This window comes from Lagopus muta, chromosome 20 (assembly GCF_023343835.1).
Source record: "Lagopus muta isolate bLagMut1 chromosome 20, bLagMut1 primary, whole genome shotgun sequence".
Classification (NCBI taxonomy): domain Eukaryota; kingdom Metazoa; phylum Chordata; class Aves; order Galliformes; family Phasianidae; genus Lagopus; species Lagopus muta.
The window spans coordinates 782,632-799,464 of NC_064452.1; the positions used below are offsets into that span (position 1 = coordinate 782,632).

Consider the following 16,833-nt stretch of genomic DNA (forward strand, 5'->3'; position numbering starts at 1 on the left):
ACATAAGAAGCAGCAGACTGTTACTGGTTTTCAGCTGTGATCAGACAATACTGGAATTTTCACAGATTCCCCAGAATGCTGGTTAGGTCCTGCTTGTGTTGTCTGGTACCCAAACAACGCTGTTGTCCGGCTTAGAAACAAAAGCACTGGGGAACTTGACACAATGAGTTTGGCTGCCCACCATGCACTTTTCTATGCTAGCACTTCTCTCCAGAATGACTAGAAAACTTCAGGCTTAGCAGCACATCCTGTTTCTAAATACACAACCCATTCAGAAACAAAAAATATATGTAAAAATAAATTATTTTTAATTTACAACATATATTTTATGAAGCATTCCCTACCAGATCATACCACTTCATATTATCAGTGAAGAGATGGTTACGTTATGCAGTGAATCCACATACAGAAGCCCGCTGCTGATAGACACTGGCCTTCCACAGCTTTCCAAAGAACGTTCTCTTCAAATGTCTGAGCGTTAATGCAGGGATTGGGGCTTCTGTGCTGCGGGTTGTTCCTGTTTTTTGTTTTTTGTTGATTTTTTTTTGCATCTGCCAGTGAAAACGGAGGAGGGAAATGGCTGAGAAAACAACATGCTTTTTAAAAAAAATGTCAGCTATAGGAAATTGCTTAACTGGAATGTGGCAACTTGCCATGTTCTCTGAACGTGTCTTTTAAAACAGCAAACCAACTACGAAATTGCAGTTTGGGATTGTCAAAAAAAAACAAAGTACACCAAACCCCCACCTCTGCTCAAAATATCTTGGACCTGTACAACGTCTCCTTATTTCAGAATTTAAGGAAAAAGGCAGCGATCTGCCATGCACTAGAGATCAGAGATTTTCACTTTGCTCATAAGTTTTACAGGATGCTTCCTAAGCACTACATCTAACACACTCAGCACAGTCAAAGCACGAAACACAGAACCGAAAAATCTTTTGCAGAAATATAAGCCACCAAGCAGAAAGCTGATCACCCACAGCTCAGCTCTGCCAAAGGTTTCTGAAACAATTCAAAAATGGAATGGTCCGTACGAATTTTCATTTTCTTTCCTCTAGGGCTGGATATGCCATTAGTAATAGGGAGTCACACTGAGCATTTTTGCCTGGTCAGCTTTCTTTCCTTCTCAGTAAATAAACATGTAAACCCATATGGTTTATCCTTCCAGTTCCCTCTTTTTCTGCAGTACCACGTGTCCTCGGGTTACCCTTTCTGCCATCTCAGAACCAACAACATCAAGTTGCTGACTAACCTCTTTTCTCTTACAAGCGGGTAGACAACATAAACAAGTGGGTGGGCAACTGAGCTCTTAGCCCAGGAAGCCTGAGGCACACCTCCCTTCAGGCAAGTATCCCCACAACAACCCTCATGCAACATGCCAAGTGCATCTCATAATTGTGCCACAGCACACTGAGCACAGGAATTCCAGTTATGCCTGAGGTATCCTCAGTTCAAGAATGACCTCTCCTCAAAACACTCCTGACTTCCTAGTGCAGAAGTATTCATTTACACTCCTGGTATATTCACCTAATTCAGACCTCTGCAGAATGCTTGAGATTTGTGAGATTTAATGCAGTTTAAGAAACTTTCTTCTAGGCATTTGCAAACAAGGGAGAACAGCATTCTGGACAGCCAATCACCCAAAAACATAGGAGACACCTTCCTGCAGTAGATTACAGATAGAAACTCCTCTCTAACACCGCAGGACCATCCCTCTGAAGGAGTCTGTGTTGTAATGAAAATGAAGGACTACTTGAAGAAGTTTGGGCTTAATGTGAGGTGTAGGGAAATGCTATGAAACAGAAGAACAGTGCTGCAGAAAGACTTTATTTATTGCCTTTTTCCTGATTCTTTTAAAATTACTGAGGTGAACTAGTGCAAAAACTTAGCTGTTTGACTGTGCTGTAAGACTGTTCTTCAGTTACTGAGTTTCTGTGGCTGTGTTGTATGAGGTTTTCTACTGGACTGGGTTGCTTTGCTTCCTACTCTCCCTGCTATGCTGCAGGAAAATGAGCAGGAGTGAGGCAACAGGAAGAGTAGGAGTTCCCTCTACAGAGACAAAGCAGGATGTGGCCTCTGTTCCCTAATTAGGGTAGAAATGGTTGGAACCCGATATCCAAGTTGGTGTCTTCTTAAAGCAAGGAAAGACTACATCAAGGACCAAAAGCAAAGCTGTTTATCGTGGGTTAGAAACTGCATTTGATGACACTGGGACAGTGCTTTGTAAGATAACCATAATTAGTGTTAATAATGATGGATTCTTGCTAAAGAACACTTAAACACTGTAGTACTTGACGAAGCCTCAACTGCTAACCTTTGATCCTACCAAGTATTGGTGCTGCTCCTACCTGACAGCATCCTGCAGCTTTGGTGCTCTGCTTTCATTGGGACAGGGTGTCTGGAACCTGTGTGACCTGTTTGTCCAGCTGAGAGGCAGCCTTTCCCCACTCCATGCTGCCCTACTAAACTTTGCCTCTGAATTTAACAGCCTCTCATGACACTGGTTTCCATGAGCTGCCCGACCCCTTGCTTTCCAGAGCAGCATACAGATTACCACCTAGAACAAAGGAACGAGTGTGAATTATCATAAGGTAGCCTCATCTCCAAGTACAGATTCAGAGCCATACAAAGTCTTTTCAGTCTCAAATCCAAAACTCTTGTATTAGCATGCAGATGACTAGAGTTGAAGGAGGCTTTTTTGTCTAAGTACCCCAGCTTCCTTACTTCTTCAGTGTTTCTGTGCTGCTTATGGTTACAATTGGCTTACTGTTGTCAAGGCTGTACAGAGGGCCAAGTTGGTACTCAATGCAAGAAGTGAATACTTTGTGAATATCTAAGTTCAGCCTCTTATCTCATCTAGGAAACCAGCCTCTGTATATGCCAGCCTTCAAAGCCAGAGCCTTGTCTATTAAGGATTTCTGGTAGTATCCCAGATTAAAAAAAGAAAACAAAAAATTGGCTGTGATGACTAGCTGGGTTAGTGGTAGCTAGGATGACTGAACTCCAGAGTAGCTACACCCACATACCAGAACAGGGCTGTGACAGCAGGTGTAATTGCTCTGCCGTTAAAGTCAGAAATAGCCAGATATGCCCAGGCCTTTGAGTTCTGCCCCCCAGCCCAGCAGAGTAATTCTGCATATCTTTTATTCACATATGCCCTAATTCAGGAGTTTGAACATATAACTGAGGCAAAGGTAAGAACTGTACAATATATCTCTAGAGACTAAAAAGGCAAACTTCCACTGCTATTTTAGAGCTTAGTGGTCCTTCCATCTCCTTTCTATAGAATGGGTCCTACTTAGCTTACAACAGATGGCTGCTGAACTAGCTCCTCACAGTGCCTCAACTCTAGCTTGCTTCTCCTTTTAGCTGAAACACTTTTTTATGAAGCTAAGTAAAAGTGACCTAGAGTTTGTTTATGCTCTCAAAGGGTATATGTTTTGTGCTGAAAACAAGTGCTTCTAACCAGACTGACTCCATACTACAATAATAACTGGAAATGAACTCTGGACCATCGGCTCCCAGCCGATCTGGGTTAGATCATGTTGCATAAATAATAGTCAACTCTGGGGGTGGGGAAAGGAGAAACTGCTGCACTTTCAGTAACATGGAGCAGCCTCCTTTCTGCTGCAAAGGCAAATACTCCTAGCAGCTGCACAAAGCCTCAGATCAGCGATGATATATATGGAACCAACAAACACAGCACTGGGAGGAGAGAGGAAAAAGCTTTAGGGTTACACAGCAGCTGAAAGGAAGGATCAGGCTATAAAACAAGGTACCACACAGTTTCACTTGAGTTTGAACACTGAGACCAGCATATAGTCTGGCGCAAGTTTGCCTTATATACCAGATCCAGATAAGCAGTGCTAAGGCTGCATTTGTCTCGTAACCATGCCATCTGTGATAGTCATTCCCACGTGAGAATCACAGTGCGATGTGTACAGTGCAAGTGAAGTGAAGTTCTTTCTCCTATTTCCACCTTCATCCTGCCTCCCAAATACTAAGGAACACCAGGACTACCAACCACTTTCTCTGAAAGTCTGCCCTACCTACCTGTTGGAAGAGGTTAGAAAAACTGCAGAGTAGAAATGCTCTCATTAATAGGTGGCCTGCCTGCAGTTCCTTTTAGCTTAGACGATATTGGATTTGGCCATTCTAGAGAATGAAGAAGTAAAGTCCTTGTCACGTGGTCTCGCAATCTTGGTAACTATTCTTTGTCCTTGTGTAGTGGATCTGGAGAAGTTGCAACTTTTGATCTCAAAGCATCTGCCTTCAGAGCACAGCACACTTTCAGTACAGACAACTAAAAGTTTTTGTAGGGGAAACCAGCAATGGCAGAAGAACTGGAGAGGGGACTCCAACAATATTTACACTCTCTTTTAAGCCTAGTTTCAAATATTATGCAAGTTAACCATATCAAATTTTGCACTTGGTTGTTCTATACTTGTATGTAGGCAGGCTGGTATCCTCTCTTGCTGAGGCCTTCTCACAAAGCTGATCTCGAAACAGTCCGAAACAGTTCCTGATCACAACAGAGAATTGATACATTTGTGCAGGATTACAGTAAGCTGGAGCTTAGTACATGTTGACCTACTGATATTATAGGCTATCCAGAAGCCATTCAGCTGAGCTAGGAAGTTTGGTATGATGAGTCAGAGCAATGCATGTAACACTTATTCATGTAGTTAATAACAGAACATTCATTTTTTGAGCTCTGAGTTAACAAGCCCACCTGATCATCCAATTTCTATTTGCTTATATGGGGCTTGGATAGGACTTGATATCCATGAGCTTGTGCTCACTTTTAACAATTCCTGGTACTGGCTTCCATCAATAAGGCAGAGAAATAATCCTTGTCTTCAACAAATACCACACTTTCTCACTTTGCTTTCCTATTTGAGTATTGTTTCCTACTACCTTGCTTGTCACAAAAACAATTTACATCAGACCAAGTCTGAAGACAGTACAAGCAGACAGCACTGCCATTAAAATAGCAGGATCTTCAAGTGAGGGCCAAGGCCACACTGTTTAAGGTATTCAGCCTTGAAAGGCACTGATAAAAGAACTGAGTCAGCAGAGAGTGGAGCTAAATTCAGCTCTTAACTCTTGTTTTAAGGTGCTTCAACTCCATTGTTTTCAGCACGGCCATATTCAGTATGTGTTACTGCATGTGAAACATGGGCTCACATAGTCCATGAATTCATTTAATGCCAACCGAATAACCCCAAGGAACGCAAGTGGGGTCCTAAGTTAAAGCCAGCTGTGCTTTTTGCTACAGGTAGGTCACTTACGTGATAGCTTTAGCAGACCAAGTGTTTTATCAAGTGATATGACTGTAAATAATTTACCAGCAACCCCATAACACTTGATTAAAACCTACTGAAAGATCTAATTGAATTGTCTCTGAAAGAACAGATAATGGTATGACAACTGTGTAAAGGGCAGATGGCAAGTGGAAGCTCATCAGAACATGAGAAAACAATTTAGAAAAAAGGTACCTTTATCTGCATAGAGTTGGGATGATCTCTACTTATCTGATGTTGGCTTTTATGGAAGTCATTTTTTCTTTCTGCCTTTGGGCATCTGAAGCAGCAGCAAGAGTACTGGCTGTTCTCACGAGTGGCACTTGGGCATTTGTAGATTACGTACCTAATATCTTAGGCAACCAGGTTGGAAAGCATTCACTGCATCGTTTAGTGATGAGCAGCAGATAGGATAGATACTATTCTACAAATAGGTCAAACTTGGACAAGTCATGCAGCAGTAGACACACTATGGAGTTTCAAAAGAGAGGAATGCCCTGACCTTGAAGTCACACTTATTTTTGGCTGGGGTAGATTGATATAGGCTGCCAAGTTGGGTCTCAGGCTCTGGGCACAGGAGATCTGAGCTGATTCTTTTGAGTAGCAAAACAAAGTTATGATAAACATGGGAATTGGGCTGAGTGCAGAAAGCTGAGTGGAAACTGCTCCAGTAGAAGATTCAATACTTTTAAAAAAGTTATCAACGCATGCACCCAGAAGAATAACTGTTGCTTGTATTATAGGATACAATAACCAAAATAAATAATCTCTTGGTCACATAGGTTCATACCTGCTCTCAGCCACAAATGCGTGTATATTTCCCACTTGTCAGCATCTGGAAGCAGGTTTGAGACTGTATTGCCAACTACCTTCCGCAAACCCCAGCAGTGAAGATTAAAACAAAACCAAACCAAACCAAACACAAAACCAACAACTGGTCACTGATCAATCTGCCTCTTTCTACCCACATTTCACTTGGCCTCAGATTTTAAGCTGTGAAGTCTCCTCGCTGTTTCATAACTTTAGAGAAAAAGGACTGTCCTGGTATCAGGACTTCAAGGAAAAAGCCTCACCATCTTTTTTCCCCAAATAAACAAGCCATTCTCACTGGTAAATTTCAAAATCCCTCATCCATTAGAACAGCTCTCCAATTTTCTCCATGTCCTCTGCCTCAAAATTTGAGGCCAGATAAATCCTGGAGCCACAGCAAACTTCATTAAGCAGCTGGAGTCAGGCTCAACATTTAGAAGAACTCCAAAGAATTCTAGCAATGCAGAGACTTGCAGTGCTTGCTGATACTGTTCCCACAGCACAGGCCCTTTGACAGGAAGCACTGTGCTGCTAACTCACCCTGAAAAATACAGTTTGAATGTGGAGATTATTCTTTGCAGTATAAAGGGGCCATGCCTCGTATTTCAGAGACCTCACACCAGGCTCTTCTCCTCACGATGACAGGATGACAAAAAAGGCTGATCCAGCCTATTTATTGTGCACAGGATCTGTGATGAATACAGAGGCAGGATCAGACCATGCATTTCATCGTGTGCTTCCCGCTCCCCCTGCACCCACCTGCAGGCTCCAGCAAGACAGAACTGTGCAGAACTGCTGAGTCAGGATCTCCCGTGGGGTCTCTGAGGTCTGCAGTGCTGAAGCCAGGTGACAAAGTTCTGTGACAAGGCAGGAGATGAAGCATCTGGAAACACATATCACATCGTGGACACTTCCAGTCTATCAGAATAGGGTCTGTCTGCCTTTGCCCCCACTCGCAGGGCAAGCCAGCATTCTTGTCATGCCTTATGCAGTTGTTAAAGTAAGTGAAGTGAGGGGCTGCAAAAAAACGGCCTCCAAAGGTGGACAGGTAGCAGGCATTTTCTTCTCCCCCTAGAGATCTTTACATCAGCGGTGTGCTAACCCTGAACTATTTGTGCAAGAGCAGCTGCAGCAGTGGCTGGTCAGCATGTTTCAGAGCTCTTACTGCAAGATTCCTGCAGGACTGGAATTGCCATCACAAAGACACCTGGGCAACTGTTTTCTCTCCTGAAGTCTTCTCGCCCTGTTCCAAATAGCTCTTAGCTGCTACACTGCATCACAAAGTCATCTGTCTCATCAACAATCAGAGTAATTTCTATACACTGCTTTAGGAAATGAATGTACCTTCACTAAGAAGCAGGGCAAGGCAGTTTGATACAGAGCACAAGAGCCTGTAAGGAGCTCTCAAACACTACAGTGGGCTTCAGCTAAGAGCAGTGCTGCATCACCACTGCATTGCTCTTGCCCCAGTAGCTCATTTCTTGGCAAAGGAATGAATAGATGCTACTAACTTCAACTTGAAATCTTACATTGTGAGGAAACCATTAACTTCAAAGCTCTTAGCTTCAGATCACAAACTAGTCAGTGTTGGCAAATAGGGCAATCTGAATAACACAGGAGGAAAAAAAAGAGGAAAGAACACATCTTTGGGACTGTTGCATGTCTTGGCAGCAGGATGATGCTGTAGATTAAGTTTCCATAAGAATGAAAACCTAAATACTACTACTAACCTAGCAGAAGTATTAAGCCAAGTTAGCTGTGCCTTCAGTTGCAGACTGGCAGCTGGTACCAGATATGGCCTGTTTGGTTAGATGCAAATGGGTAATTGCTGCTACAGACAAGCATTAAACATCACTACCAAAAAATCTTCTCCTTTCTGCCTCCAAGCCTCAGCTCTGTAGACTCCCTCCAGGTCACTGTCCATGACTGCAGATGGTCCAGGAATTCAGGCTGCAATGGCAGGCGGCCTGCAGAAGCTCTGCCTCATTATACCGTCCAAAATGCCAGCGATACAACAGTGGCTAAGTCAGGCCTGCCGCACTCAGCCAGTTTTAACACACATAATATCCTTATTTAATACAAACAGGGTTGGCAAGCCCTTTGACATCCACTCTGGGGTTTCTTCCAGCTTTGTTGTGTAAGGAAATGCAAAGTCTCTAGTGTTTGTGCTCACCTTGGTTTATCTCAGTGTCAGCTGTTTCCTTAAAACAAGGGAAAACAGACAAGGATATAGCTTCCAGAATTCACTAAAATTAGGAAAATAAATACGGCATCTGACCTGCACTGCACTAAGAGAGTCTAATGCTACTAAGTGGTGCTGGCCTGGAGCACTCAGAACTATCTCCATCGAAACTGTGGAGAGTTACAGGTCTTTGTATGAAGTGTTTCTGTTTGCAGAAAGTTTCAGTTTTGATCAGTAAGACAAATGGCCCCTAAACTGAAATGTCTTGCTTAGCTGATTCAGTTTTTAAAAGGAGATATCTGGAAGTCAGAAGTCTTCTGTGGAAAGTTCAGTCAAAAACAGTTTCTCTTTTCCCTGAAACTCCAAGCAACAAAAACTTACGAACTTCTGCTTATTTTGGTGGAGCTGCAACTATCTCCTAAAGCAGAGTTTAACCCTCTAGCTTACTAACAAGGTAAAAAGAAAAAAAACCAACACTGTTCTGGAAGATGAAAACTGTTGATAGAAAATTCTCAGTGCCTTAAGGATGGATAAATTATTGAGCACTGTAGGTGCGTAGGGGATACAGTCACACATCTTACGCATCTTTCAGTAATTACTTACTGACCAATCCATTTGCAACCCCTACCTAATAACTTGCAGTCATTACACCTGATTGAAGTTCTCAATCTGGAAATAAATACTTATTATTTATTCTTTCTAGTTTAGTCAGCATAACTAACAGCTAAAAATACAGCCTCACACTGGAATCTGCAAGACCCTACAATAGCCTACACACACAGCAGTAATGAGAAGCCCAAGACTTCCTTTCTAAATTTAGGTTGCTTCAAACAGAAGTGAAAGTTCTTTAATAAATCGACACCCCATGTTTTAGAAGCAAATAACAAGAGTAGGACTGGGCAGGAAACTGTTTGCCCAACCTTTAAAACTTCCTTGAAAAAGGCTTCCAAGCATTTTCAGGGATTCAGACCACAGACCTGCAAACTGCCCCATCCACCTCCTGGCTGCATTCTGCAAGCTGTGCTCACCTAGTTCTTCCAGCAGTGTCACATACCCAACTGAGAGCCTGGATCTGCTGCATCCCAGCAAGGTTCCTCAGTGCCATGCTAATTACTGCTCTTAAGCAGATCTCACAGTTTCTGCTATTAGAGCTATTCCACCTGGGATAACTAAGAATCATAGAATAATCATCACTTCACAGGCACTCTCTAGCCCCTTATGAAGGCATGGTTCCTTATTCTACTAAGTGTCCATCAGATGCACGCAATGCAAATTAGACTTCCTCTCTACACAAAAAAGGAATGACAGACACCCGACCTCTGCTCACAAAACATTTCAAAGCAATGAGCAGCATTCGCCTGTTTTATTCCTGGAGACTTGTTGCAACTGGACAGAGAATGCCATGGGTCTGCATTTGGGTTCAGCCCCCAGCTTTCAACTCTATAATTTCAACAACTTCCCCAAGCATAAGAAGAAGAATGAAACTACTTGTTCTCTCCTTTTAGGAAAATCACTGCTGAGAAGGCAGGAAGCTGTTCCTTTTTTCCTCTCATTCATTAAGTGTATTTGAGTCAGACATCTAACAACATATTCTACACTATACTCTTGCTGCAATCCCTTCCCCGAATCACTTCTGACTGATCAAAAGAAAGACAAACTAAAAAATTCTCAGGCCACATGTAGGAGCGGGCATTTCTAATGCAAAGCTCTTGTTTTTACCTGCCAACATGGCTTCCGTTTGTAGGAAACAAGTGTTTCTCATGTCTCTCACGAGAGTACTGCTGGGCTAGGATAATCTCTGGGATCATCTGTAAATGGCATAGCAGCCCTGCTCAGGAGTTGCATCTGGAAAGGCAGTCCATCTCTTTTGGAACAGGTACGCTTCCAGAGTCAAAGATCCTGTTTCCTTGCTTACCAGCTGTGGCAACTAAGCCACTGCTTTGCTGTAGCTGCTAGTCGTGTGGGATTACTCCATGGGAATGAGAAATGGGCTAGGAGGAAGGTCTCTAAGATATGTCTGAGTCAGTGTCGCTGGGTGGTGTCATCTGCACATCATTCTGTGCTGCACCCTTCACCACAGCAGTAATCTAGCCAATACATTCTCCAATCCCCAAAACAGTGACAGATAGCCAAGAATGATTTCACTATAATTTATCTTTTGGAAAGAGAAATCTCCCGCATTGGCTGAAAAAAAGGATGGGAAACCTTAGCCTTAAAGAAAGTAAGTTTTATCCCACCAGCATCTGAAAGATCACGTGGTCTGTGGTGTCAATGTATTTTTAAGTGTAACTATTCCCTAAATAATTCTGCATGTTGCAAGACTTTTGTTAATTGTTCCTACTTATGAACAACAGGTGATAAATTTATGTACCACCATGCTGACTCATATCTGTAAATCTGTCACCCGTATGCAGCCTTAACACTCATTGGGGTTTTTGTTGTGCAAAATGCAGTTACCTGCTGCCATCTGAACTCGACTAGCACATCAAGCTCTGTTCAAGTGCTATCTATGCAAAACTGGTTACAGCCACAGGTTTAGCTAGATATAACTGGAGTTCAGGCTGGGCTACTTGCCTGATTGCATCAATTCTGAACATGCAATACACATCAGAATTTGTATGTGGAGAGCGAGGCTCGTCAAGCACGACAGCCTGTGGGTTCCTGTCAGTGTGTGCAGGCACGTACATACCGGTGAACTTCTTCACTGAGTTCAGCTGCTGTACGGACCTCCAAGCTGGCTCCAAGCAGAAATAATTCTGCTGTAACGCAATCCAGCAGCAACAGAATTTTGGAGACAAAAGCACTATTAAGACTTACTGTGATACTTTCCTTCTTGCTTCCCATTTAGTGCTTCATAGAATCCAGTCAAGGAGATAAGTACATACAGAGCTTAAAAAGTGAAGAGCAAGCCATTTTGCATCTTCATCGTGATGGCAACCTACACATCAGAGCTTATCCCAGGTATGTTAAAACATGATGACTCTTTACGTAAACATTTATATAAAATTAATTGTGGGACATAAGCTAACTTGTTACAACGTACGAATTCTGATCATATGCAGAGACATGCTGTTAGAAAGAACAGATGATGACTTTGTAATAACACATGGTTCTCTCTTCTTCCAAGTCAAAGAGATTCTCTGTTGAAGCCTATTTTATACAAATAGATGCACAAATGTAGAAAAAAAAGAAAACTTTCTGCTCACCTCTGAGAAAAAACAAATGCACTGCATGTATGCAAAAAGTGAGATGAAGTAAGGGAAGAACATCTCTTATGTAAGACCTGTTAGAAAAGGAAGTCTTTTCAGCTGAGCAGGGCTTATAAACATGTGGCTACAGGTTGCAGTTTGGCCTGAAAAATTCACTGCTCCCTACATAAAATTTAGGAACACACAGTCTTTCGTTACTTATGCATACCACGTAACCAACTTCCAGTCTGCGAGTTTGGACAATTACAGCTCTTCACCTTCCATTCGTCCCCTCATTTTCAATGCATTTGTTTCTGCTCAGTGATTGGTTGTTAAGAGATAAGCCTTCTCTAGTCAAATTACCAAGTGAATGAAGATAACGATAAAGCAAGTTCCAACATATTTTACCTATAGGTATCATTCAGCCAAACTGAAAGACTGATTTGAGGAGTCACAGATTTATTTGTGACACAGCACAGCTCCAATCAGGCTTTCTGACCTGGTATTACATTTTCTGGAGATTCTGAACAAAAGACATTTCTGAGAAAGTCAGAGTGATCAAAGTGATCTCTGCCCACTGGGCCAAGGATGTCTCCAGCAGAGACATAGGTCACCAAGGAGAATTAAAGCAGTTTTCTTAAATGCATGCTGCAGCCCCACCCCGACACTCCCACCATAACCAGTTTGCTTCCTTCCCAGAAGCACTCTAGTTGGCTCTTATGATGTAAGAATCGAGGTAGAAAGAAAATGTATCTCCAATCTAAACATACTCTGGGTCTCAGTTCAGCCTAGTTCTGCCTCATCTTTGTTGCAATTAGCAGTGCTGGAGGATTCGTCCTGTTAGCAGCTTCCTAGTCAGACAGACCTAGAAAGATATCACTGTTCCAAAAAAAAACCAACAAACAAGCTAAAATAATATACCTCTAACTTTGCAAAAGCAGTTTAATGGTGATGCAAGGGATTAGCACAAGGACAGAGTTAAAAACTGTGACAGTTAGTTTTCTGCAAAGATATCTGGGGGCAACACTGGCTGCTTACCCCATGGCAAGAAATTGTTTGCTCTCATTATTTTCCACTTCAGTTTTGTAGTCTACTTGAGAAATGAGTAAACCTGCGAGGACAGAACTGAAAGAAAACCATACACCAAAGCGTAGGGTAAAAACACTCAAGCACTAACTCAGTAAAACATATAAAAATTAAGAAAATACAAGACCTCATGGCATCAGAGAACCTACTCTGCTAGTAACTAAGCCAGCACAATCTACTTTGTACTACAAGGAAACTCCCTGCCCTTCTAAGAAACAGCCTTCATACATGTGAAACGGGCTCAGCTCATGGAACATATCTAAGCACATTACTTTTAAGTAATTCCCACAGTCCTTTCTTTCCCCCTTCTTCTTTCTACATTGCAGAAAGTTCTGACTACAGTCTTTAGACTGATGAGTGCTTATTTTTTCCTGCTGGGGTTCCAGTTTGACATCCTTATCTCCCATGCGCTTCAGTTTGAGACCTTGTGCACAAAGAGGAACGAGGAAAGCCTTGATGCATTTCAGTAAATTGGGAGGGACATAAACATGCACACAACCTCACCTTTAGTTATACTGATGTTCTTAACTTTGAAGTACGCACAGATCATGAATCACGTGGTGTACACGACAGGCTGCGAAGACTCAGAGGAAAAAGGATAAAGACAGTAGATCTTGGGTAAAAAGTAACATACATTTAGATTTGTTTTTCACTGGTGCTTTAGGATGCTAATTCAATTCATAGTGCTACTGCTTTCAGAACTTTACTCCAGGGCTGTGCTAACCTGGGAACCAGAAGTGGCAGTGAGCATGCACTGCTGTCTGACCTGCATGACACAGGGTTTAAGACAGCCGTGTTCACCCAGCAGCATTCACTGCTACACCTGTTTGGTCAGAACATCTGTGGTTTACAGATACAGAATGTTGTGTTCAAGGAGATATCCCTTCACCTGTCACATTCACAGGTCTGATACTAAAACTAGGCATTATGAAAGTTTTCAACATACAAGAACTATGTACCGACTATATTAGAGAAGCTTCCATTGCTTTTTGTTCTTTATCAGTTTCATTTTTTGTTTTTAATCAAAACTGATTTTTGATGTAGTACATGATTGTCTTCAAAAGACACGTGCAGCCTGGTATTTGGCTACAGGAGCCACTTCTTAACTTCTAGAGTTAAGTCTCCTCCCCTCCCAAAGTAGTACATCCTGCTTCCAGTTTGTTCCTTGCATCTATGTCATGGTTTTATCACATCCCTGTGGCTTTGCTGTACAGTTTACCAGTTATACAATGCAGATAAGTTCTCATAATTCTTTTTCCACAAAGACATTTCTGCGCATGAACGTGAGACATTTAGGATCAAACCAAAGCACCCATGAGGTTTGCAGGCCCAGCAGCCATACCACCAGTAGCCACTATGCAGGATCCGTGAAGCCGTTCAGTGGCTCCTGGAGATGTCCGAATTCGCAGCTTCTCATTACGCTGCGACTGACTGGCAAGGAGCTGCTCACAGGCTGCACAGTGACTGATGCTGCAGTCAGGCTATTGCTAACACTGGCTCTGTGCAGTACTGGAGCACCTTCCTGAACTGACTTGATCGGATGGGCAAATGTGTATGAGCACATATGCACACATTTCTGACACGTTAATATGGCACAATGACAACCAGCACAATGACAAAGGCCACCTGTCACTGGGGCAGCCCTGCAGCCCTCCAGGAGTCCCCATGGTACAGCGCAAGAAATCACAACATGAAAACAAACGCAGACCCTCAGTTCCTACAGCCCGGTTCTGTGCTCAGCAGCGGCACATAAACCCACTTCAGACTGCGCAGAGTCACTAAGCGAGAGATTGAGCCCCTGCTTGACATCATGTCTTCAGGCACAGGCAACTGAAGAGAGCAAAGGGCAAAAAGTCTGTACCTGTTCCCATAGCTTCATGGGGTGGCAGGGATTCAGCACTTGGTTGAATTCCCAGAGAAATCACGTACTGGGGAGCACATCAGAGATTCTTCTGATGAGGGACAAATTTTATGATCACCGGTGAATGTGGCACCCATTGGTTTAAGCAGATAATTGCTTAAGGAATGCAGACACACACTCAGTAACTATCAGTAGCAATAATTTTTGTTGCTTTCAGAACAACCTGAAGATGATAGCAGGCCTTTGGACTCTGTGATTAAAGGTTTCCTTTCAGAATGGGTCCACCAGCAAAATACTGATGATCGTTCTCCAAACTGATGGTGATTTACATTGTTTGAGCACTGAAAAGACAGCAGGGTTGCCAAAAGTCTACAGAAGTACTGTTATGAAGAATAGTCTTTTGAAGGCTATTTGGAGGTGGCAGGAAGAAAAAACTACCAACTTTTTTCTTTTTTCTTTTTTTTTTTTTTTTTTTTGAGGAAAGAAAGGCTGAGGAAGAAACAATAGATTTCTAAGAGGCTATGCTGAGAGTTACCATCATTTGTTTTCCCTAGCTTCATTTAAGTGAGGGACTTTCTAGCATATGTTTGTTCTAGGTTCACTATTACAAGGATTTTCCTTCTCTGAGCTTGATGCTCCAGCTCTGCAGCCCACAGAATTGGGCTAGGGAAAAGGAGCACTGGCCTCCACTTCTGACCAAGCAGGAGATAGGTGGGAACTGTGTACTCTGCTCAGAGCAGCATTACCTGCACATAAGGCAAAGGGAAGCACTATTCAGTATTTAAGGTCAAACAAACGGAACAACTCCGAATTCCTTTCCAAACACTCATGCATACAGTCAGATCGTGTTTGAAAGCATCAAAAAAGCACACGTTCTCTGCATAAGGGATTCTGCTTAACGCCTCTGAACAGCGGAGCATCTCTCCAACGTGGACCGCAACGCCGCCGTCAGCCACACCAACGGAGCGGAAAGGAGGATCGGATTAGATCAGCGAAACCGAGCCAGGGATAGAGAGACAGGCCTGGAAGTACAGAGCAGGAGCCACCAGAAACAAACACCAGAGACCCGCGGGAAACATCTGCGCGTCCAGCATCCTGGGACAAGGCACGCGGCGCCTCGGCTCAGCCAGGCACTCCGAAAGCACCTCCGGTCCCCGCCTCGCCCCGCACCTGCCACTCTGGGCGCGCAGTCCGCCACAGGCCGGCAGCCGGGCGGCAGCAGCGCGAAGGGGCGGGGGCTCATCGCGGCCTGCCCGCGGCTCCCGCACCTGTCCGGCCCGGCGCGCCTTCCCTCGCCGCGGGCACCGGCGCAGCGCTGGGCCGGCGGGATGCCTCGCTGCCGGTGGCCCGACGGGACCGCGACAGGACGGCGAGGCCCCGCAGCTTTGCGGAGAGGCGGCCGATCCCCCTTCCTGCTTCCCTTCCGCGTCGCCTCGCTCCCCTCTGCGCCCGGGCAGAAAGGAAGGGCTTCTCCCTCCCCCTCCCCTCCCCTCCCCACCGCCCGGTACCCTGAAAGAGCGCCAGCTCCCGGCGCTGGCGACAGGGCCCGGCCCCTGGACCGGCGCATCCCGGCGCCGGGGCTTCCCTGGCCCGTACCTCCAGGGTGCGGATCTCCTGCTGGGTCAGGTCGTTGGACGCGGCGCACTTGGTGCGGAGCCCGCGCAGGTTGGACAGCGAGATGTCGATGAGGTCCTGGAGCAGCCCGCACTGCTGCACGGTGCTCCGCACGGCCGGCCCCGCCGCCTCGCCGCCCCGCTCCTTCCTCTCCAGCATGCCGGCGGCTCGCAGGGCAGCCGCTCTATCCATTCCTCGGCATCAGGGAGGCCGGGGAGGAGAGGCGGCGGCGACGGCGGGGGGAGCGGCGGGCAGGGAAGGAAGGAGGGAGGGAGAGAGGGCAGGAGGCGGCTCGCCCCGCCCCGCCTCTCCTCTCCTCTCCGGGCAGTTACCGCGTATCAGCACGCAGCGCGCCGAGCCGCACCGCGGAGCGCTCGTCCCGCGCAGATGCCAGCGGCTCCGCGAGGGGGCGCGGGCGGCTGCTCCGCCTCAGAGTTCCTGAGCGGGAGCATCAGCGGCTCCCGCCTCAGCGCCCACCTCGGCGTCCCCCTGTCCGCCTCAGCGGTTCCCGCCTCAGCCTCTTGCTGCCTTCAGCCCACCTTACAGTCCCACGGGCCGCCGCAGGTACGTCGGGACTCGGGCCTCGCCCCGGATGAGCCCGGCCGTTGGCACACCGAGAGATGGGGAGAGGAGTGACGCCGGGCCCGGCCCGGTCCGCCCTGTGGGATGCGTGGGCCGGGGCTGATGGTGCGTTGCCCCGCTGCGGCGCGGGTCCGGCCGAGTCCTTGCGTCTGCGGATGCCAAATGTCACTAGAACCAAAACAGAGCTTAAAGACGGCGTACAAACAG

The 16,833-nt window shown here is 45.2% G+C and overlaps 1 protein-coding gene across 2 annotated transcripts in view; it reads right to left on the reverse strand.

Annotated features, from left to right (window-relative positions):
- KSR1 (kinase suppressor of ras 1) overlaps positions 1 to 16,400 on the reverse strand; it is a 56,718-nt gene extending 40,318 nt beyond the window's left edge. For both annotated transcript variants that reach the window (XM_048966737.1, XM_048966736.1), the window contains exon 1: positions 16,027 to 16,400. In XM_048966737.1, the coding sequence (XP_048822694.1) occupies positions 16,027 to 16,236 (210 nt within the window). In that variant the 5' untranslated portion in view covers positions 16,237 to 16,400. The remainder of the gene's footprint in view (positions 1 to 16,026) is intronic.
- Positions 16,401 to 16,833: the final 433 nt, after the last annotated feature.